Source organism: Schistocerca piceifrons, chromosome 4 (assembly GCF_021461385.2).
Source record: "Schistocerca piceifrons isolate TAMUIC-IGC-003096 chromosome 4, iqSchPice1.1, whole genome shotgun sequence".
In the NCBI taxonomy this organism is placed as follows: Eukaryota; Metazoa; Arthropoda; class Insecta; order Orthoptera; family Acrididae; genus Schistocerca; species Schistocerca piceifrons.
This window is the reverse complement of record NC_060141.1, coordinates 667,604,537-667,628,817: the sequence shown is the minus strand read 5'-3', so window position 1 is coordinate 667,628,817 and position 24,281 is coordinate 667,604,537. Positions and strand designations below refer to the sequence as shown.

The window sequence follows — 24,281 nt, the reverse complement described above, 5'->3', positions numbered from 1 at the left end:
TAATTTTTATTACGTAGGTAAATTACGCAAAGCCCATATAACATAAATAAACTTACTTAAATCTTACTACATCGCAGACTGAACGATTGATACAACAAATAATAAACTACTGAAGACCATACATCTTCTTATTATCTCCTAAAATTCTTGTCAGTGTTTATTTAAAGTATGCAATAATAAAGCTTTATGCAGTAATAAAATCTGGAAGTTACGAAACTGCAGCTAGGAAAACACACGTGTATTATTTTGGTGCGAAATATTGCAACAACCAGTCGGTATTAGGTATGAGTACGACTGGATGAAATAAATAGAAGTAATGCGAAACAATATGTGCACGGCAAAATACCATCTACTTTTCACTCTTGTACGAAAATTGAAGAACTTATAAGCTCGTTTCGTTCGAAAATAAATTTTCTGCGAGATAGCTTAGCAGTTTTTGAAGAAAAACGCATTAAAACATTTTCTGTTGGCTAGAAATATGGTGATCATTATTTTGGTAATTATTTTATAGTAGGTTTCATGTTCGTTCAATTTTCTGCGTGGTCATCGATAAAGCTTTAAATACTCGATCAAACAGTATATCATTCTGCTCTGGGCTGGGCATAATTATGGTTTGGTACATGCATTGTTTTGTACGTCCAAAGATCTATCAGTGATTTTAAGCCACAGGTAAATTAAATCTTTCACGTATAAACAACGAAACGATAATCAATTGTTATAAGCAGTTTTTTTTTACATATAACCAAATGCAACACTTAAAATGTAACGCATTACTGCGATATACAGTTTCATGTCCAAATGCGTACTTTTTCCGCGTAAAATACAAACGAAGCAATTTTTTTTTCAATTCTTTAAAACTTACCTTACACCAAGATCCGATACACGGTGTACCAAATTTGAATAATGACTTTCGCTCCAGTCTGAAGTTATTAAAAGTGACTGTTTTTGCACGTTAAATCTGGATGGTACACGTAAAAATGATGCCATTGGCTGATCATTAATTTCAGCCCCATTAAAATCTTTTGCAAAGGGAAATAATCGATCCGCACAATTTGCCGAGCGCCAGTTCTAGTTAGTCGTTTAAATGTTGTTCAATGTTCTGTAACATAGCTACAGTAAGACAGGTGTTCGAATTGCTGTACAAATGGCCGCTGGTTCGGGCTAAACCAAAAACGCTTCACTCTGAAATAGCAACCGAGCACCCCTCCCCCCCCCCCCCCCCCCCCCCCCCCCCACTCCCCAAACCGAAATTCTACGAGCTGCCTTTTCATATGAAGTCTGTTGGAAAAAATTCCGGACCTTTATCGACATAATTTATCTGTGGTTACCTTTTACTTATTGCGCATGGTCTTCTTCGAAATACTCTCCTCCACAATTGATACACCATTCCCAATGCCGTTTACATTTTTGGAAGCAGTCTTGGTACGCCTCTTACTGGATCGCGCCAAGCGCCGTCCGCGAATTTCCATTTACCTTGTGTATCGCTGCAAATCATCGTCCTTTAGACGGGTTTGCAACTTCGGAAATAAATGGAAGTCCACAGGGGCAAGGCTTGGAGACTACGGTGGATGAGACAGCATAGTGATTTCGTTTTTTGTGCGACACTTACGACCCAACAGGAGTGAATGTGAGGGTACTTTATCGTAATGCAAGAGCCATGAATGGTCTCGCCACATATCAGGGCGTTCCCATCTCACAGGATTTCATGATATGATTCAACTGAATTGCTACATTCTTTGCAGTCACTCCCACAGTCAGTCCCCGATTGGCACGCACAATTTTGTTGGCGTTCCTGACGCGAGCGTCGTCGGTAGATATCATAGGGCGTCCTGAAGAAGTGTCATCTTTAACTTCCGTCCAGATGTTATTAATCCATGTAAACCATTCGTAACACCAAGTACGCCTTAAGCGCTCATCACCGTAGGCTTCCTGCGTCATTTGTTGTGTCTCTGTAAAGGTTTTCTTCAGTTTCACGCAAAATTTAATGCAAACACGCTGTTCCTCTAACTCTGCCATTTCGAAATTCACAAAATGTGCGTCACAATGTTCTTCTCAATACAGCAATGCAACTTCCGTCTCTTACACGTTAAACACAGGCGTGTGCAGAGATACATTTCACTCCAACACACCAATGGGGCGAAATTAAGAATGTTCCGGAATTTTCTGAACAGACCTCGTACATATTACAGCGCTTCCGCACTGTAGCGAATATTCTTCTTTCCTTATAGCTTTTCTGAGTATTTTGCACATCTTGCCCCTTGCCCCATTGTCGAATAATTTTCCTTTGTTGACAGATTCTAGCAATTAGTCTTATGTCGCACTTTGATTATTAAACGCAACGTCAAAACTGCTACCTTGGTGTCTTTATCGTTTGGGGTAGTGAACTTTATCGCGAATAGAAATGAGTTACCCTCTCATTATCATTAGATTTCGGTATTGGTGATGTCAATGGAAACCTTAACGTAGAGGTAAATATCCTCGGAGTATTGAAGAAACTTAAATCACTTAATAAAAGCAAGTTTTCTGGACCAGAGTGTATACCAATTAGGTTCCTTTCGGAGTATGCTGATGCATTAGCTCCATACTTAACAATCATATACAACCTTTCGCTCGACGAAACATCCGTACCCAAAGACTGGAAAGTAGCACAGGTCACACCAATATTCAAGAAAGGTAGTAGGAGTAATCCACTAAATTACAGGCCATATCGTTAATGTCGTTATACAGCAGGATTTTAGAACATATATTGTGCTCGAACATTATGAATTACCTCGAAGAAAAAGGTCTATTGACACACAGTCAACATGGGCTTAGAAAACATCGTTCCTCTGAAACACAACTAGCTCTTTATTCGCGTGAAGTGTTGAGTGCTATAGACAAGGGATTTCAAATCGATTCCGTATTTCTGGATTTCTGTAAGGCTTTTGACACTGTACCACACAAGCGGGTAGTAGTGAAACTGCGTGCTTATGGAACATTGTCTCAGTTATTTTCGCGACAGTTTCCGCCTCTCGTAAAAAACTCTTTCTCTGTTATTTGCTTTATTATTGCTCGCGTAATAACGCATATATGAAAAGAGCCGCGAAATACCTTTTAGTAATGCTGTGCCATGAATTTCTTTATAATCATTAATTTTCAACATGTACCTTAAAATTAATATTTTTGTCGATCTCACTCTCCTTCACTTCTAGCCATGAGTTGAATTCGGTTTCAATTTTAGTTGCTTGTTCGTTCCACTTCTGCTCTACAAGCTGTGTGGAATCTATTTCTAACTTTTCTAATCGGTTGGCTAAGACACCTATTTCGTTTACCCTGTTAGTGCTTGCTACTTGCAGGTTGCTGACCTGTACAGTCAACTCCTGCACGGCCTTAGGTATCGACTCATAATTCTGTTTCATACAGGCAATCTCTTTTTTCATATTTTCTAACGATTGCACAAGTTGCTGGTCCCGCTCAGCTTGCTGGCGATCCCGTTCAGCTTGCTGGCGATCCCTCTCAGCCTGCTGGGCATGTAAATTTTCTGTTAACTGGCGATCTCGCTCAGCTTGCTGGCGATCTCGCTCAGCTTGCTGGGCAAGTAAATTTTCTGTTAACTGACGATCTCGCTCAGCTTGCTGGCGATCCCGTTCAGCTTGCTGTTGCGCAAATTTTGCCTGGTAATCCAGCACGCGCTATAATATCGCCTGAAGTGAATACCCACCAGGCAGATTACCACTCTCTGGTTCCTGCTTTTCTGGAGGTGGTGTAATTTCTTTATTTACCTCTCCTTGAGCACTGGTGGGCGGTGGCATCACTTCCTGTACCCCTGCCCCCACATTTTCACATGGTATATCCTCAAAGAGAGTACCTGTACTGCTTAATGCACCCGTTTCTACATTTCCTGCACTAACTAATGGCTGTTCCTCAGTATCCATATTGCTCGGACGTTGACTACGCAATTTAACCATATTCATAAATTACCTACTCGAACAAAAGATCTGACAGTTTTTTCACTTGCACACAAAATATGTTAATTTATCTACAATACACTGCACACTAAAAATTACTATCTACAATCAACTTTGTCCTGTCATAAACACTAACATTAAACTACACACACACCACTAGCGATATGAGATCACTTCACTGGAGTTAAGCTTCTACAAATAGGACAACTACACTGTAGTCTTACCTTTAGTTCATCTGATCTCGGGGTTCGGCTGCCCCCGGATTATGTAGTCGTTACAGTTCCTCAGTACTATCAGGATCGTTTCCTCTGACTCACTTGCAGTGGTGCGGTTTTTCATGAAAGAATTTTTGTACATTCATTAATACATGGCATTAATCATGATACACATACATACATTTATCACTAAATACATACATATATATATATATATATATATATATATATATATATAACAATAGACACTGAAAGAAATTACATAAACATTTATTTTCGTGGCCACTGCAAATTCGGGCCCCACGTTGGGCGCCAGTTTCGCGACAGTTTCCGCCTCTCGTAAAAAACTCTTTCTCTGTTATTTGCTTTATTATTGCTCGCGTAATAACGCATATACGAAAAGAGCCGCGAAATACCTTTTAGTAATGCTGTGCCATGAATTTCTTTATAATCATTAATTTTCAACAAAACAGAATATATTGGATTCTTATTGTTCTGTATCTGGCTTTCTATTAAAGGAACATTTTCCGTTACTGTAACTCACTATAAAAGTCAACATATCTTCCCTACTTTATAGTTATTGAAAATGAAAATTACTTTGTTATGAATACTGATGTTACAGTTCGCAAAGATTGTTCCACATCAAAATTTTGCAGTGGATTTTTGTCAAGAGTAAAACACCAATAATTACCACGACTAGCACAAGAACATAAGACTATTGTCGGAGAAAAATACGTTTTTACTATAAGGTTTGCCAGACAAGAACTAAGCACAGCAAAATTCCTATTATGTTACGAAGGTAAATTATTCTTTTTGTACTGTTAGCAATATATTATCAGCAGCCCGCGTCAACCTGCAAAACACATCACAAAATCTGCTGCACTGCTCTGCAAGTCCGGAAACTGAAAGAGATGATTTTATTTCACCATTACCTTCCCGCTTCTTTGCGGTATGATAGATTTCTTTTAATGCAGTTTGAATGCGCCGCGGCAGCGGCTCGTTCGTTCGTAGCGCAGCTCTGCACCACGGATAATATTTAACTAACTGAAAATGTCTTAAAAGGATGGGATAATATTCCAAGCAAGCTACTACAAATAATAATGCAAGGTTTCATTAAATAACTCTATTCAAAACATTCAAATATGTTAACTAATACACACCTTTTACAATGAGTACGTAATGGCGTACATCTACCGACTATGACAAAAGAAGACTACGTTAGCATTTACTGCAACGTCACAGGCTATCTTACTCGTACAACTCCAAGAAGAAGACAGAGAAATTAATGTTCGTTCTGTATTATTTATACTAGTGGTATATTCTTATCTTTGTATGATATTTATCGTCTGTGCGGTTTCAGTACTCGCCGACACAGATATTATCTAAAATAAATAATAATAAAAAAAATACATAATTCCATACAATAACAGAATATGATGCACAATGTTCTCTCTTTACTACAAAATATGTCCTTTGCTAATAGACGTTACATTATGTGACTAGATTTGTGGTTTCCTGTCAGAGAGGTCACAGCTCGTAGTAATTGACGGAAAGTCATCGAGTCAAACAGAAGTGATTTATGGCGTTCCCCAAGGTAGTGTTATGGTTCCTTCGCTGTTCCGTATGTATACAAACGATTTTGGAGACAATCTGAGCAGCTGTCTTCGGTTGTTTGCAGATGAGGCTGTCGTTTATCGACTAGTAAAGTCATCATAAGATAAAAAAAACTGCAAAACGATTTATAAAAGATAAGTGAATGGTGGGAAATTGGCAGTTGACCCTAAATAACGAAAAGTGTGATGTCATCTACATGAGTGCTAAAAGGAACTCGTTAAACTTCGGTTACACGATGAATCAGTCTAATCTAAAAGCCGTAAATTCAAATAAATTCCAAGGTATTACAATTACTAACAACTTAAATTGGAAGGAACACATAGAAAATGTTGTGGGGAAGGCTAACCAAAGACTGCGTTTTGTTGGCAGGACATTTAGAAAATGTTACAGACCTACTAAGGAGATTGCCTACACTAGGCTTGTCCGTCCTCTCTTAGAATAATGCTGCGCGGTCTGGGATCTTATTACCAGATACGACTGACGGAAGACATTGAAAAAGTTCAAAGAAGGGCAGCACGTTTTGTATTATCTCGAAATATGGGAGAGTGTCACAGAAACGATACATAATTTGGGCTGGACATCATTAAAAGAAAAGAGTTTTTCGTTGGGACGGAATCTTCTCACGAAATTCCAATCACCAGTTTTCTCCTCCGATTGCGAAAATATTTTCTTGACACCGACCTACATAGGGAGGAATGATCACCACGATAAAATAAGGGAAATCAGAGCTCGTACGGAAAGATATAGATGTTCGTTCTTTCCGCGCGCTATACGAGATTCGAATAATACAGAATTGTGAAGGTGGTTCGATGAACCCTCTACCAGGCAGTTGAACGTGATTTTCAGAGTATCCATGTAGATGTAGACGTAGATACCAATGGGAAAATTTCCAAGAATATCTCCCTGGGTGACCTAAATTGTAGCGACCACGTTAAACTACACGGACGAGTCACATTAATGTGACATCCACCGATGTTCGACGTCAACGTGTGGGGACCACTGACAAACGGTATGTGGCAACACTAGCACCTGAGAATATGTAAAATGAGTTGGAAGCACGCAGGAAACAGTGCAGTCGTCTTAATGCGGAAACGGAGCGATTTGTCTGACTTCCTATAGGACATGATCATTGTCTTCCAGGCCTATAGTAGAAACATTTTCGAAACGGCAAAGCTTCTAAACCGTTAACTTGCTGCCGTGGTTCAAGTGTAGACCTAGAATATGACGGATTACTTGCTATAGGAAAATTCCTGCGAGTAGCTTCCACAACAAAAGACTTAAGCTAATGTTTCAAGAAATTATCGAGATCAATACACTGCCTGACAAGAAAAAGGAAAGTGGAGCACCATGAAGGATAGGAAGAAACGAAATGAAACTTCACGAATTGAGAGGGTGGGTGATATTGTTTCAATACGAAATGACGTCAAATGTACAAAGAGCTAGGTAGTAACAGCACAGTTATCAGAATGACGGCACTCTGCATCTGGCGTGGATGCACGCACTGATTCAGTTGGGGAAGATTCATAAAGCAGTTGTATCATTACCTGAGATAATTTGGCCAATAGTTGTTGCAGCTAATCCTTGATATCCCGAATACTAGCAACGAGACGGAGATGACGTTCGTGCTAGTCCCACACACCTTCTGGTGGGAACAGATCGTGGGATCTTACCGGCCATGAGAGATCTCATCATCACGCAGACAGTTCCTAAAGACATGTGCTATGAATGGACGAGCATTGTCCTGTTGAATAATGGTAACACGATATCGCCACATAAAATGTAACACATGATGTCTGTGACGAACCGTTGTATTGTCAGAGTTCCCTCAAACGCTACCAGCCCTAACGTGAAGTCATATCCAGTAACGCGCTACACAATGACGCTGGGGATAACACAGCTGCGCGTCTCCAAAATATTGGAAGAGTAGGACATCTCCCAAGGTCGCTGCCCTATTTGCTGACGATTGTCATCGGAGGTAGCGCAGGACGGCGATTCATCGCTGAACACAATGCTCGCCATTCATCAGCAGTCCATGCATTCCAGTCACGGCGCAACTCTAAATGCTGCTGTTACAGTTGTGGTGTGCCTGGCATGCTGCTTCTAGGGGCGGTATTTCCCTAGGCAGGCTGCCGTTGATCTCCAACCAGTGGTGCAGGGTGATACAAGATGTCGCAGGGAGTCTATTACTCTTGTTCAGGGATGGCAGACGTGAATGTATTACGACGTGCTTGATGCATAGAGCACCGATCCTCTCTTTCGGGGGTCAGACGTAGTCGACTGGAACCTCGAAGACGAGTATGTTTGTCCCCACATTCATATGCAGTCCAACGTCGAAACACTGTCACATTCAAATGCCCCACAAATCAGAATATCGCACGATTCGACCAGACAGCCAAATGGACACCAACAGTGTGGCCCATTTCAAACTCTATCAGGTTCTGATAACGTTGCACCCCAAGATTACGCTGTAGCTTCTTATCCTTCACCGTGATCACTCAACGTCTAGCGCTTTTCACGCCTCTTATATATCCTACCAGACCTGGTAAAAACTGTGAACACGAACAACATTAATTCACTCTGGGGGGCGCTACAGCTATCACAGAGAATTTCAACAGCACCATTTACTTACCCGCCGATGGGGTGGACGTTTACGAAGTTATATTGACATCTGACATGCCTTATGAGTGCTTCATTTCTTTCGACAAGCAGTCTGTCTTTTTGCTTCCACTTGTGGAGCACGTCAGAGCCACCAACCTGTTTGAACTGAAAAAAAAAAGTGTTTGAACATTCCCGAAATTGTGTGTATAGTGTATTGAACTGGGAACGTAGAAAGGACAGTGAGGCTTTGTCCCCACCATGGCCCTCAGTGGCTCACAACCTCACAACAGGCTACAGCAGTCCACTCACACCAACGCCGCCCCACACTGAACCCTGGGTTATTGTGCGGTTCGGCCCCCAGTGGACCCCCGCGCCCACCCCCGTGAACGTGTCATACCAGACGAGTGCAGTCCCAAATGTTTGCGTGGTAGAGTAATTATGGTGTACACATACGTGGAGACAGTGGTTGCGGCACAATCGCCGACATAGTATAACGAAGGCGGAATATGCGGAACCAGCCCGCATTCTCCGAGGCAGATGGAAAACCGCCTTAAAAACCATCCACAGGCTGGCCGGCACACTGGACCTCGACACTAATCCGCCAGGAAGGTTCGTGCTGGGGACACGCACGCCTTCCCGCTCGGGAAGCAGAGCGTTAGACCGCGCGGCTAGCCGGGCGGGCTCTTTCTCGAAGTTTATAGGTGCATGTAATACGTACTTGACGGTGAATATAAAAAGCGTTTCACAATAAAAAAAAGAACTGTAACATTGTTTTTCATGCCTAACGAAGAATGTCATCACAGACGAATTGGTGTTCTTCTGGACGTCGTAAAAAGTTCCAGCGAGAAGGTAATTAAGACTGTTACAAAAATATTTTTGGGACATCTGAGACATCATTTTATCGCGTCTTCCATGAATGCGATTTTCTTACAACAGACACCGCGCGCGATAATATGCCAACACCACGATTCTGGGACCGGTTACTCTCCTTAATAGAATCGACAATATTCTTGAAAATATTATATTTTCAACTGTTACAAGCCATTTATCACTGTACCAATCAACTCAAACACTAATATAAACTATAAAAATGTTCTTGCTTTCAGGCCACTACTTTCATTAAAGTCTTGTAACACACATTCCTTCGTATGATTTTGCAAAACTGAAGTTTCGACCAGATAAACAAAAGGAGTGTTGTCATGATTGTGCAATAAATGCATAGTCCACGGAACTGAAATTATCAAGGCAGCAATGTACTTTCGTTTCAGGATAAATTTGTGTACGTAGTTCCATTTTCTGAATCAAGGACGAAGTTATTCAGGTGGCAAAGACTGGACCTTTCTGAGCCCTGATACTCAGTTTTATGTTATCATTGAGCTCGGGCAGGATACTCTCCTGTACTGCAGTATTCTGACACAGTTCTGTGGACCATTCATGTGAACCATTACTCTAATAAAATTGAGTAAATTTACTCTCTCATTTTGATCCCGCTCGCAACTACAACATCTGTAGAAGTTAAGAAGCCGCTAACACCCTGCACTGTTTTTTCTGAGAATCCATTTGCTCTCAGTTTCTGTGCTTGAACGAAGCTCCTTCGTCATTAGCATGATTGTTGAGATACGTTACGAAGTTTGATATTGCATATTTAGTTTGTTCTCTAGTCTCCATTCGTCACATGTATACGAGAAGAAGATGTGGACTGGAAGCTCTACTGACTGTAGAGCAGAACGAGTTCACGAAACGAAGCGAATCCAGCCTCACGAAAGTTCTAAACTTTGATGAGTGATCAGTTAGAATCTGACATGACAACGTTAGAGGACCACAGGTGAAGCGGGGTTAGACGTAAGGGCCGGGTCGTGCAATCTTGCCTGGTTTGATGAAGACGGCTATACAATATAGATTCATATGTTTTTCATCTACACATGTCTCAGTATTTAAAAGGTATTTTACTTAGGTTATAACACACCTTTACACTTCCGGTAAATTAGGATTTAAATGAACCTTGTACCTAAAGTTCCCTATTGTGCGGGAAATGCATCTACCTCGAAGAATAAATGAAACCTACGAAAAATAAGTGTCGATACAAACGAATCGCCAATGCTCAGTGCTTTTAGCAACGACGATAACAAAAGGAATTTCGGTTAAAGTAAAATGAAAGTAAAGAATGAAGTGGAATCACAGTAATTTCGAAGAAATCTTATGAATTTCATTAATGAATGAAGAAAATTAACTGTCCCCAGCTCACTAAGTGAGCAAACAAAATTTTTTTGTAATTACGGATTAGTATTACTGATAAATTTATGTAAGGATTCTTGGTTTGTTTCCAGGTGAAAATAGCACAGCTTGAAATGGTTATGTCATAGTGGTCAAATATTTTTAAATTAAATCGTAAAGGATGGAGACAACTTGGTAATGAGCAAAGGTTACGTAAAATGGTGACGTCATTCACTGTAATGCTTCCTGTCGTTAATTTAGAGCGAAAGGTATTTGTACTTATTCATTACCAAATGCTGCCATTTAAACTGGAAAACATCGTAATGATTAGAGCCACGTCCAATAATCAGTTTCACGTAGTTCTCGGTTATGTAATCTGTTACACTAAGTTTCAACTGCCAAAGTACACCAAGATTCGAGAAATGATTTTACTGACTTTTTCACCTCAGATGACTTCAATGTTCTCTATTATTGATTAACAGATACTGAACATCAACTTGCACGTTTACTACCACTGTTTGTTCAAGACTCAACAAACACTTCTGACTGATTGCAGTTGCGTTAAGCGAAAGCTTAGTTATATTTCTTTTACTGAATTTGGCTTTGTTAGGCACTGCTTTTGAAATCAGTGTTCAAATTCCTAGACGTGGGCACTTTGGTTAACTATTGTGTTGCAAACAACTAAAATTTAATTATTGCTAATTTCATTCAGCATAGCAAGAAAATACTCCTACTTGGTTAGTTTACTTAATTCTTTTCTGGAAAAAAACACCACAATTGCTTCTCATCCATTAAGATTTTCTCAGATTAATAATAATATAATGGATCAGATGGAACTTACTTTGGTGTACTGTCTTAGGTAGAACTGACAATCAGCTCTTCAACATATTTTTATATCATTCAGCCGCAAAACTAACTACAACTCTGCCAGCCCTATGCATCTCTAGTCAAATAATTGGTTAGATCTTACTTTGTGTTGTGTCGTCGTCTTGGTATGTAAAGCATTGTTCTTTGACAATGTGTGGCACAAGGTATTCTTCCTGCAGCTCCACAACAATTAAAATTGGACCCACAGTAGTCTTTATGTCATCCGGTATCCTCTTGCAGTGATTACATTGCTCACTTATTGCCTTAGGGCGTGCCTGGCCACACCAGACAGCGCTGAGCCATAGCATACTTTAGTACCGGTACGTTACGAGCACGTGTCACCACGTACGCAGCATTGCTACTCTCTCCGCCGTTCTCTGTACGCGACTCGACTGGACTGTTTACATCTCAACAGTCAACACATTTATGTACTAATCTGCTAGCGCGTTCGCACACCTAGCAATAATGCGGTTGCAGTTTCACTGTAGCCTTTAACAATAACGTATCACCATAACTAAGCCAGCGTGTCTCCATAAAACTAGCTCACATTTTTTATTAATTCAGTTTTACAATAGAAAAACAATTTGACATTGAGCCGTGGCGGCTTTACGTTTGGTGGGCATGCCATTCCACTAGGGCGGCTAACTACTGGTACAGCCGGTATCGATCCTGGTAATATACCAGGACTAGGGTCTTTGGTCGAGGAGTGATTTGTTGGATTTGGCGGGCTTTGGTATGACCAGTCGCTGGGAGGCCACGCGACTGGCAAGTTGGTTTTTTCGGCACTCCTGCTGCGCGGTCATGGAGCTTGTGAAGCCGCCAGTTGTTAACTTACTTGTTACCAAAGTTGTACGTCTGTATTAAGTATTGATAGCGGCGAGTTGCTGGAAGGGCAGCTGACGCCGCGTGCAACCTTGTCAGCGAGCACTGGGACAACTCCGGAGGCTTGACTATTACGGCACCTGTAGATCATCTGCACGAATTGGAGGCAACAACAACCCTGATTGGAATCCTGGATGTCATAGCTCCTTAAATGTTGATCTGTTATGAGCAGGTTCGAATCCTGCCTTTGGGCATGTATGTGTGTGATGTCTTTAGGTTAGTTAGGTTTAAGTAGTTCTAAGTTCTAGGCGACTGATGACCTTAGAAGTTAAGTCCCATAGTGCTCAGAGCCATTTGAACCATTGTTATGAGCACATGTTATCGTAAGCCCATGTCTGTGTTAATGTTGAATTAGACTCCTCATGTTTATTACGCCTCTAAGTGGTTGTGTGGATGGTAGTTGGTCAGTGTAACTGATTTTAATTTGTTTGTTCCAGATCATATTCATTGAAAGTATATCAATAATCTCTGTTGTAAATTGTGTTGATTGAATTGAGACTGCAATATAGTCTGTGTCGTAGGAAATGCATTGTTAAAAGACAGTGCGCCCTGCTATTTAGATTTGCAGGGGGTTGTAATTCACGTCGTCAGTTTTCATGTAATATTAAGGAGCGTCAAGCTCGTGAAGTATGTGTAGACATTTCTATAGTAAGTTACTATTTCCTACATCTTAGATATTGTCGTTTGTAGCCTTATTTGGGCAGATTACCGTGTCCTTCCTGATGCATGCTGGCAGGGTAGTTCCGAGAGCGGACGACGCGTTCCTGTTTCTTGGGCCTGGAGGAGAGACCTGCTTTCTTCCTGCTGTGGCGACGCTTCCGTCTAGGTTTGCCCACAGCCAGGTGCCTCTATCAGCTGCCTCGTGTTAGCTCAAATTAAGTAAATTTGATAGTTTTGTACATGTCACGGTGGAGTGTCACCCAATTAATTCCAGAACCCTTGATCTATTGAAATTTTGAAAGTTGAACAAGTACACAAGCCTTAATGTGCGTTCTTCAAGTCCGAAGTTCCTTATGACTATAATTGCCCTTTAACAACTTGTTTAAATCTCCAGGCCATATTTTGCCAGTTCTGGAGTGCATTTACTTTTAAAGACTTTTACTTACGAGTATGAACTATTGAGTTTTTTATGCACAGTCATTAGCTAACTCGATTCATTGTCAAACTTGCGTGGTTGCTGCCAGTTTGCTGTGATAACTGGTTGCCATAATTTCTCACCTTTCTTGTATTTTAAAGGACTGTATATTTATTTAAGGGTCATTATTAATCATTAATTAAAATTTCCGGGCTGAATTGCCGTGGTCCATATATAAAACTGCTTCTCCTTCCTGACGTGTCGTTGCCTGCTGGGGGCAACATCTTCTGAGGTGAGACGGCTACTCACCTCAGAAGATGCCCGCAGTAGGCAACGAAACGTCAGGAAGGAGAAGAAGTTTTATATATGGACCATGGCAATTAAGCCCGGAAGTTTTAATTAATGAAGACGCTGGCCGTGAAAGCTTACATGTTATGGTCATTATTAATGTTTCTGCTAGTGTGTTCCAGCTAGGAGTCACGTTTAAATTGCATTCCTTCGCACGGTTTCCTGACTTTTTGAGGATTTTATGTTTTATTGCTTGAGGGATTTTATTAAGGTTCATAAATTATTAAAGGCTTTCCAACAGCCACAATCAATGGTGTGACTTGTTATCCTCTCTATATTTTGGTTGGGCGTTATCTGTTTTGTTAAAGTTTTATCGATGCTTGGGAATTCTTAGCACTTTTAGTGGCAGTCATTTGTAATTCATTTTACTGGCAAAACTCAGTTTGTTGAACCAGCTTGCAATCACACCTAGTTGATACTCCTTCTTACATGTCTTTGGGGACATAAGTTTAAACCTGGTTTTAAGACCTGTTCTTAATAGTATAAACTGTCAAAGTTTTTTTATTAATGAACTGATCTTGTTCAAGTTCATTAAATTATTCTTAGTCTTGTTATTCATTTTTGACAAGGTTTTTAGGTTGTAATCATAATAATTGTTGTTCAGTAATAAAGTGTATTCCATGAAATGACAAATGACGAAATATGTGGCTCCACCTTCCACATGTTTTTCCTTAAAATTCTCCCAACCCTTGTTGCGAGATATGAAGCCCTAAATAAGCCGGTGGGTCTACATACTAATAGCATACATTTTATATTCATTCAGTTTTACAATAGTATGAAAGTATAACATTACAATGTTTCATAAGATAAATATTAGTGCTATTATTTACAACCTACGTTTCACAGAAAAAATACTTCATAATAGCAAAATTGAAAGGTAAGAGATTGTAATCCTCAATGTTGTACATTTCAAAGTCACAATCCTCTCTAGTGTTCGTGGGCCTACGTTTATCTCTTTATTTGGTTGAAACGATTGCCATTATCTAAATTTGAGTATCCGGCTACCAACTAGGAATGTGATATTTTTAAAAATATCGGGATCCGATATATTGATATATCAGTATCATCATTATGGAGGCTAGATATATCTTAAAAGAGACTTCATGTATCGGAATATCGATTTAAAAAATGTCGACGTACCAGTCTACAAAAATATCGGCTGCACATTATAAATATACTGCCGGTTTTATTTGTTATTAGATATAATAAACATCAACAAGCTAGTAGCCTGCTTATCCCCCTTAGAAAAGGAATCGAAACGGAAATGATGCCCGTTCACTCTTGGCGATAATCACATTGGTAACAATATAAACTGCATGTAAGTGACACAATAGAAGGTGTCTGATGGGTCCGTCGCTGGGTTTCGCCACATATAGGATTTCTCCAGAACACTTCATGTCGACTCCGCTGCTTTTCCATTTCTGCAAACGCCAGCGACCTAGCAGGTGTAGTGTCAAAACTGCGTGGTGAACTTAAACGTTGCAGTTTCTGTTGGTAGCCTCGAGAGCCGATTGCGTTAGCTTATTTCCCCGTCACATGTCTCCGCCCACCAGGAAAAACCTGTTACTCCTTTCAACCCCCCCCCCCCCCCCCCCCCCGCCCCCAGAGCAATCAGGCTCATTCTTTGTGCCACCTAGGACCTATACTTGCTCCCTACAGTCAAAGAGAGGCTGTAAGTGATAAAAGCTCAAAAAGTAGTAAAATTCCTTGGCACAATGAAAGTAAAGTTATCTTCTACTGCAATTTCAAAAGAACTATTTCAAATATTTACCGATAACTGCGAAAAAAGTGTAATATAAAATTAAAAAAAAAATATCGGCAGTATCGGCACTGGATACTGTCATTTCGATATCGACATATCGATTTATTCGTGGAATGGACTCGCTGGCAATACCGATATATTTGGAAAAATATCGAGGTGTCGATATATTGACATTTTATAAACGGATCTTCTGGCAACGCCTCAGCTGCTTTGCAGACTGCTGCAGCTTTTCGCGGCAGCTGCGGCTCGCGCTACGCTTGAGGACTCTTCTTCAAGCCGTGGAGGGCTTCCAGCAGCGTTAATTCAGCGCCAGCCAGCGACGCCCGCGGCGGATTTCCTGCCGCTACATCCACTGCGCTGGACGCGGCGTGGGCGGCGAGCGCACAGTGGCTGCTTGCTGTCTGACGCGCGGCCGCCGCCGCCGCAATTTCCTCTTTTATTGTCCCACGTGCTCTCGCGCCCTATATGTGTCGCCACGTAGAGAGCCCTCTCGCCCATTACGGCGAATTCGCGAACGCGGTCGCCCATTAAGCAGGCAGAACGAGCGCCCCGATGCGTGCTCCCTCGGTTAGCGCCGCAAAGCCAGACGCCCGTCCTTTGAGGGCTTGTTACGGTAATGACGTTTCGTACCTTTGTTCAGATTATTCTCGGCGTGAAATTAAGTAGGCACATGAATTGGCGCCAAAGCAACTAGCACACAGAAGAGCAACGTTCAAGGGAAGCACTTTAAAACGCTTCGCTGGCGTGAATCTGATATTTGGAATCTGGTAACTATACCACTTGCCATCACTGTTTCCGTCTTCGTTAAGTAAAAGATAAGTTAATCATCACTATTAATAATTAGTAGAGACATTCATTATTTGAGGTGGGAAGAAAATTATAACGATGACATCTTGCGAAAGTAGACGGCACTTTTTAAATACACGACGCGGTGATTACGCGAATTCGGTCGGGGTGGTCGTGCGGTTCTAGGCGCTTCAGTCAGGAACCGCGCGACCACTACGGTCGCAGGTTCGAATCCTGCCTCGGGTATGGATGTGTGTGATGTCCTTAGGTTAGTTAGGTTTAAGTAGTTCTAAGTTCTAGGGGACTGATGACCTTAGAAGTTAAGTCCCATAGTGCTCAGAGCCATTTGAACCATTTGATTACGCAAAGTTCACTGAACAGAATGACATTCAGGTACTTGAAAGACCACACTAGTCACTTTGAAGCGCCGAGGAACTCATATCAGACGGTCTGCGTTCCTCCCTCCTGACGTACATCATGGCGGTGTGAATTTGTTATTTGCAACAAACACGAGAAGATAGCTCGAAGAGGAGAAGTGACAGGAAGCAGCTGTCGCGTTTGGACCTGCCAATGAACTTACCGTGAATGTCATTGTTCAATTTGTTGTGTATCAATGTGGACCGTCCAGCGAGTTTCCACAGAGTATAATGGATTATACTGTAAATGATGAAAGTATGTGCATGCAGCTTGCCGCTAACTTGGTGTAATGTCTCTCACACACAAACCTGTACAGTAAAATAAGGGCCTCCTGTTTTATCTTTAGGCTGATCCGTGATAAGACAGGCAAACAATTATATTAATGGAGGATTCTGCGTATTTTCTCTAATTTCATTCGCTCTCTCTCTCTCTCTCTCTCTCTGTCCTTTATCCATATACAATTTTAAATATAATATTTCATTACGTGAACTCAGCCCAACAGAATCTCTGGTGGAGCCCTTCGTCTTAATATTCAGCGGCTAGCTTGCTGTAAAAGATCTTTATATCTATTATTATTGTTAAGCGCTGCATTCAGTTGGGAAAATCGATCGTTTGAACAATTCGTTCATTTTACGACAGATTTAGAATTTCAGATGTGTCCTAAGCCTTTTTGGACGATTTTATAAAATCTCGGTGATTGCAGGCTCTCTTCGTCACAACTGAAACTTCCCCACTAATTACAGGGCCAAGACAATCATCAATGATTCAGACAGAGAACTCATTCGTCATTCACTCTAGAATAAAAGGGTCACAAACCTTATTTCTGAGGAAAATTGTATATTCAATCCATCTCCATTACATGTTCCGTTTTCTGTTGATTCCAAGTCTTACTTAATTTGCGTTTACAGTTTTTCTCTCTCTTCAAATAACCCGCTAGTGGCACAAACGTTAATAGCTCGCTTTAGCGAGAAGAAGAGCAAATATGTCTCTTTTAGCAACCCGACAATCTTCCAACAGATACTTCCGAAGCTGTCCTCGTTATCCGTCCCTAACAACCATGGAGAATACATATATGTATCTCTGTTCTTCCAAAGAATAAACGTACTAGAAAAATACCTTGGCGTCGACGAGCTGTCGGCGCATATATTACTAGAAAATCCGATCAGATACTTTCCAAAAGTGAATAAATGTGGATGATGTGATTGATAATTATTAATTATTGCGTGGTAGAGGGTAATTTTCCGTGGGGAGCGGTGTACCTCTGGCAGACAAGTAATAAGGTGTAAGAACACTGTGTCGCTTGCAGTAAACGATCTAGACGCTCAATGACACTGGAGACTGGAGAACGTCCGTCCAGTCAGCTAACGAGGGGATGGCTTTATTGATACAATCGAACAAAGACCAGATTTGAATAATTACAATCTTTAATTGCTCATTTGAGCAATAATTGTATAATGATATTATTTATTTTTTTACTTTCGTGCCAGAAACCACAGTTTACACATTTTTTTTTTACAGTTCAACACAGTTTATATAGTTTTTGACCAAAATTTGTCCACTTCCAGTGTAATTTCCGTTGCCTGATAATGATGGTGATGACGATGATGATGTCTGGTTTGTGGAGCGTTCAATAGCGCGGTTATCAGCGCCCGTACCAATTCCCAACCTTTGCTCACTCGAATCTCGCAACTTTCATGAATGATGATGAACCGATGAGGACAACACAAACACCCAGTCATCTCGAGGCAGGTGAAAATCCCTGACCCCGCCGGAAATCGAACCCGGGACCCCGTGCTCCGGAAGCGAACCTATGCCTGGTGAAGGTCATCTTCTGTGCAGGTGGCTGGACACAGTCGACATTGAAGCATATGCTGAGCAGTCTGTTCATCCCCGTAGTCACATTGGGTTTTGTTTTCTTCAGTGTATCCCCAATATGCCAGGTGAGGCCGTGATCTGCCCACTCCTGACCTCAATCTATTCAAGGACTTCCAGTCTGGCCAATTCTTATATGACCAGGAGTAAAGACTCCGACAGTCTTTTCCAACCAAGAGAGTGAATTGTCTCAGCCCTCCACAGTTGCAGCGTGGCTTCTTCGTCTGGTTCTCCGATGTTCTGAGGAAACTTTTCGTTGACCTTAGTCGTTGTGTGTAGGCTTGTTGCCCATGCTTGGGATGCATTTTCTTTCATGTTCCAGTTACGTTTTTTCCCTGTTTGCCGCTATTTCTCTTCGAACAGGATGTGCTGCAATTCCTGCTAGGTGGCAGAGCCATTCGACTGGAGTTGACTTCGAACAGCCTGTTATAATTTTGCAGGCGTCGTTTAGGACAATATCCGCCTGTTTGGCATGTGTTGACTTATTCCAAACAGGACAGGCATACTCTGCATCCGAGTAGCGTAATGCCATTGTACAAGTTCGGATGGTTTCAGCTTGGCTGCCCCACTGTGATTTAGTCAGTTTTTTCAGTATGTTATTCTGATTTGAAGTTCATGCAACGTTTTTTGGACGTTATAGATCTATTGAGTGTTATTCTTAGCTATTTTCGAGTGTCACAGTGTTCGAATTTAACCTATATCTTTAACTTCAGACAGCCAGTATTTTTAGTAAGATAGATGTTTCGATCAACAGCATATATATATATATATATATATATATATATATATATATATATATATATATATGATGCGAAGCAATTGTGTTCAATTACATACGTTCCAGTAGATGGCTATCTGTTTTGTTATAGTCATTTAAGATAACGCGCAGTTGAGGTCTGGATGCTTGTAAATTAATGAATGGCTCTATCGAATCATCACACCTTATCGTATACAGTACAAATAATGTAAAAAATTTCTTGAAAACTGATTACTCCACTTTTATTTTCGTTTATTTATTTGGTACAAGAACGAATGGTCTGGTTTCTAGACCTCCGTAGCTATTAAAATAACAGAACATAAACAATTATACCGTTTAATCATAGTATCTATATACAATATAGTTAGGAAGTACGATAGGAAACTGGGGCAGTCCTACTGACAGAAAGAGCCTGGCAGTAATTAATTCAAAAATATGAGCTGTAGCAAAAGTTTAATACATTTAACTAAAACATTGTAACGGGAAAGAAAGAATGGAAAACAGAAAAAGTCGGCGAGTATTACGAGACTGATGTACAACTCAAGGGCAGTTTTCTCCACTCTGAAGCTTTTTCCATGTGTACGTGGTCTTTCAGGTGAGTGTTCCACCATCCTTTACGTCTTTCACAGAACTGTTGTAAGTACTGAACACTTAATATTATGCGATCTGTAAGGCTACCATTGTCTCTTGCACTGGAGAAATTCTTTTACAGTGGGTCGCAAGGGTGGGGTTGGGGGGGGGGGGTCATCAGTCTGACTAGTTTGAAGCATTGTGCTTCGAATTTCTCTCCTGTGCCAACCACTTCTCCTGGGAGCAACACTTCCGTCCTCAGTTATTTGTTGTATCTACTCCAGTCTCTTTTTTCCCCTATAGTTTTTATCATGTACACACACACACGAGCGCTGCGATATCTTCAACAATTGTATGCCTTGTATTGATTGTCATCGATCGTCCTCCATACAGTACTGTCTTGGCCCCATCGATTTTCACCAGTTTCCAAATGTTAAACAACACGTTCGATGACTTCAATTTGATAGTGATGAAGCGATGCAAGCAGAGGTGAAGTCGAACTTTCCACAATAACGGTATCAACAATCGTGTCTCTCGTAGGGAGAAAAGTGTTCGTCTCCAGGGTGACTGCACTGGTGTCCAAAATTAAAGCAACAAACGGAATTTTTTCAAGGTTTTGTTTATTTTGCCACAAAACGGTATAAACGGGTGACAGTGAAGTAGAACAATGAAAAGAATACAGAGCGTAAACGACTGCAATATGGATAACGGTAGTCAAAGATTTTCTTCGTTTTTTCCAACGTAACAGATTTGCGCACACATTCTCACAACTGGTTAATGTGCGCAGTATGGGGTGTTGCCACCTCTGGCAGCATTGCAGGGGTGACCACACCGGAGATTGCTGTGAATGATATCAGTCTCATTTTGAGGCAACAACGCCTATTCTTCTTGCAGTGCTGCTCGCATTTATTGGAGAGTGGTTGATGGATGCTGACATGATACAGCCTGTCTACTTAGTGCACCATAGACCTGTGGCCGGCCAGAGTGGCCGTGCGGCTCTAGGCGCTTCAGTCCGGAACCGCGTTTCTGCTACTGTCGCAGGTTCGAATCCTGCCTCTTGCATGGATGTGAGTGATGTCCCTAGGTTAGTTAGGTTTAAGTAGGTCTAAGTCTAGGGGACTGATGACCTCAGTGCCATTGTGCTCAGAGCCTTTTGAACCAAGAGAACATCAACAACTCTTGCTCTATGAGGTCGATCGTTATCGCCCACAATTGGAAGTCTCAATAAGCTCACGGTAGGATCCAAGATATCGTCACGATACCTGAGAGCAGTTAAACCTTGCTGATTCACCCTTATAGTTTCATGAATAGGTGTTCATGAGGTCAACATAATCCCTGCCCACAACATTAGTGATCCTCCTCGATATCGATCTCATTCCATAGTGTTTGGGTCCCGAAATCATGTTCCACGTTCCATATAGGTGCGGATGCGTCATGAATCACTCTCTAGACCAAATCGTGCCTCATCTGTGAAAATAACATGGCCCACTGTTGATACCGTCCAGGTGGCATGTTGACGGCTCCACACTATACGTTCCCTTTGTAAGACGTCGTGGTCTCCTGACCTTCAATCCTTACATTTTCTGCCCTTACAATCAAATTCCGCACATCAAGACGCTTCATGCGAACCCAAACTCGATAAGATAAAGTCAATGTTGTATAAATTCATGTAATCGATATGCAACTGACAAGTGAGCGCACCATGGTTGAAATACTCGAGGCTGATGTGCACACATACATTCCAGACACAACGGTCACAGAGGCTTTTAGTTCGGGAGAGAGGCTGCACAGCGGGACGCCAGGCCCTTCAGAGGACGACCCAGCCCATGTCGGCCACCCGTGTAGTGGACAGCGTGGGCCCGAGTGAAAAGGGGGAACGACCCTGTGTTCGGCTTAAAAGCAAATTCCGCTACATTGTGTGGGAGCGGCCAGCCTACACATTCTTTACACATAGCACGCAGTTTCAGAGATTTTCACTGGGAGACAGCAAACGCCAAACGCCAAAGCTACAGGTTTCCCGATTGGTCGCCTTAAACGAAACGTCATTCTCCCGTTTTAGAAGAGCGATGCTGATTGGCAGACGATATTTCCGACGCCTTGAGCTGAAGGAATAATGGAAGAGACCGAAAGATATACCCCTTCACGTCTGGCGTGGATAGGCGCCGTTCCAATGTCGCTCTTGGAGCGAGAACTCGTAACGAGAGCTTGCGTGCTCGTGCGTGTACTCGAAAGAGCGAGGAACTAGTCTCTCCTCAGTACTTCACTGGGAGAGCACCTCTGTCGAGAGCGAATCAAAGGGTGACTCTATATTGAGTCCTTGCGATTAAGCATTGTGTTGGTCGACACACTTAGTGTGCGGTGTGAATGGACAGTGTTACACTTAAACGCCTGAGAGCGAATTTGGAGTGGCATCGCAATGGACTGGATATCTGACCGGTGTACCACGCCAACAGTTAGACTAGGGGCGAATAGGAATCCTTGACTTCATCAAGGCATAGGGAGAGTTTGATTGGCGAAGGTCAATCCAGATAGAACGAGAGTTATCTTATTTGTCAGCAGCGAGCGGCGCAGACAGCAGTCATCGCAGCTTACGGTATTGTGCGCTACAGCCATTGCGAGCCCAATATTTCCTCTACAACAGTACACTTCACTGCATTTCACATGCGACAGCCTCGACTGTACCTAGCAACGTTCTAAAGGATAATTATTCAAGTTGAGTAGGTGTACCTCTCAGCCATTCTGCCAAGTTAACTACCATCTTAAACTTTGTGTAGAAATTTCATTAGCGAATCCTATCCTTGAAAGGTAACTTCACATAATTCATATTCCGAAAAGAACCAGGATATAACTTGTTCAATTCATAACTTAAAATGTCATTGTGATTTCTCAGAATTTTTGCAAAATAAGTAATAACTTTCGTTAGTTTCAAGTTTTTCTTACACTAACTAGCTCTACTCCAGTACCCAAGTATCCCACTAGTTACGTAAGAAATTTAGTGCATTTTTGTGTCATTTCCTTACAGCGAACGACTCCAGAAGATATTTATTGCTGAAAGTTTATCAGGCATTTTTCTTTAGAACGTTAGGAGGGTCTGTCTGACTTTTGTAGTAGTGTGGGTGTGGAAATTGCATCTTGCAGGAGCCACAGGGTAAAGGGTACATCTCAGATTAATCCGTTGCGCTAGATCAACCCCACATCTCAGACCTTCTGTGAAGACGCATCAGAGTGACACATACAGCAGGTCTCCTACAATAAAGCCCACAACGTCGAAGCTTTCTGTACATCGTGTGTCTCTACACAACATGTGCACTGGATGCCGTGATATCAGATCAGATGCCTGCAGTATTAAGGCGATACTGTCGTGCCCTTACATCCAAATAACGGTCCCCCCTCTATGTTATCAAACTTGGTCGGCCCAGCCCTTGTTTTTGTGGTCCTGTTTCGGTGTCTATAAATTGTTGCCACATCAGAGAAACAACAGGACGATTCTCATTAAGCCATCGAGCCTTGCCAGTTTGCGACTGTCCTTCTTCCATTCTTCTTATGATCCGCCACCGCAGAGAGTCTGGTAGGCGTCTTCTCTTTGTCATACTGCACCGTCGCTGCCTGTGTAGTCGGCGACCGTCGATGTGGGACTCCCTGGCAAAACACTACCCCGTTTGATAGGTGCCCTAACGTCATCCTTGACGTGGTTGTCCGTTGACCTGAATGCCATTTTCCATGCCAGACACGACTTTGTGGACATCTGTTGACAGTTTGTATGATTGCACGGTGAATTAGGCGTAAGACAGGGAAATAGCGGGTCTTTGCTTTAATTTTGGACACCAGTGTACGTGGAGAAATGAATATGTAGACATGGAGAACAGAGATTTAAAATATTAATGACAACTGTTTGATTCAAAAAGCTTTAGGAGTTTCCACATGAAAGATTACTTGTCAGCTCTCCCTCGTAATTCATATTACTAGCTGTCGGTACTTATTTTCTGGCTGTCTTTATACATACAAATAAGGAACGACTTGCATGAAACGCATACTATAATGTTATAAGAGGGTCCCACATAATAAAGACGGACAAGCAATATCTTATGTGGTGGCTACTAATGGTGTAATGAAGCTTTAATTCACTTTACAAAATTTCCTTCGACTTAAGACATTACTGCCAAAATTTCAGTTTTAATACATTTAATAATTAATATTTCTTTTCCTCTAATCTACTTAACCAGTCATAGCCAAAGTTAGAAATATCTTTATATCCACATAAACAGTTACACTTAAGCAGTATCGAATGTCTTCGATAAAAAGATTTAATAACGTTGTACATCTTTTTGGTTGGAATTGGTATACGAATTTCAGCATC

The 24,281-nt window shown here is 41.6% G+C and overlaps 1 protein-coding gene across 1 annotated transcript; it reads right to left on the bottom strand.

The window, feature by feature from the left end:
• Positions 1 to 3,128: 3,128 nt before the first annotated feature.
• Positions 3,129 to 3,914, bottom strand: LOC124796103 (MAP7 domain-containing protein 1-like). Its single transcript, XM_047260190.1, has 2 exons — positions 3,762 to 3,914; positions 3,129 to 3,671 (listed from the first exon to the last, which is right to left on the bottom strand). Exons 1-2 carry the CDS (start codon positions 3,912 to 3,914, stop codon positions 3,129 to 3,131), a joined length of 696 nt encoding a protein of 231 aa, XP_047116146.1.
• Positions 3,915 to 24,281: the final 20,367 nt, after the last annotated feature.

Bases quoted from the DNA above. Each gene is read 5' to 3' on its own strand.
- LOC124796103 (XM_047260190.1), bottom strand. From the start codon at position 3,914: ATGGATACTGAGGAACAGCCATTAGTTAGTGCAGGAAATGTAGAAACG. The intron at 3,672-3,761 runs GTAAATAAAGAA...GCGATATTATAG, and splicing joins CCACCAGTGCTCAAGGAGAG to CGCGTGCTGGATTACCAGGC.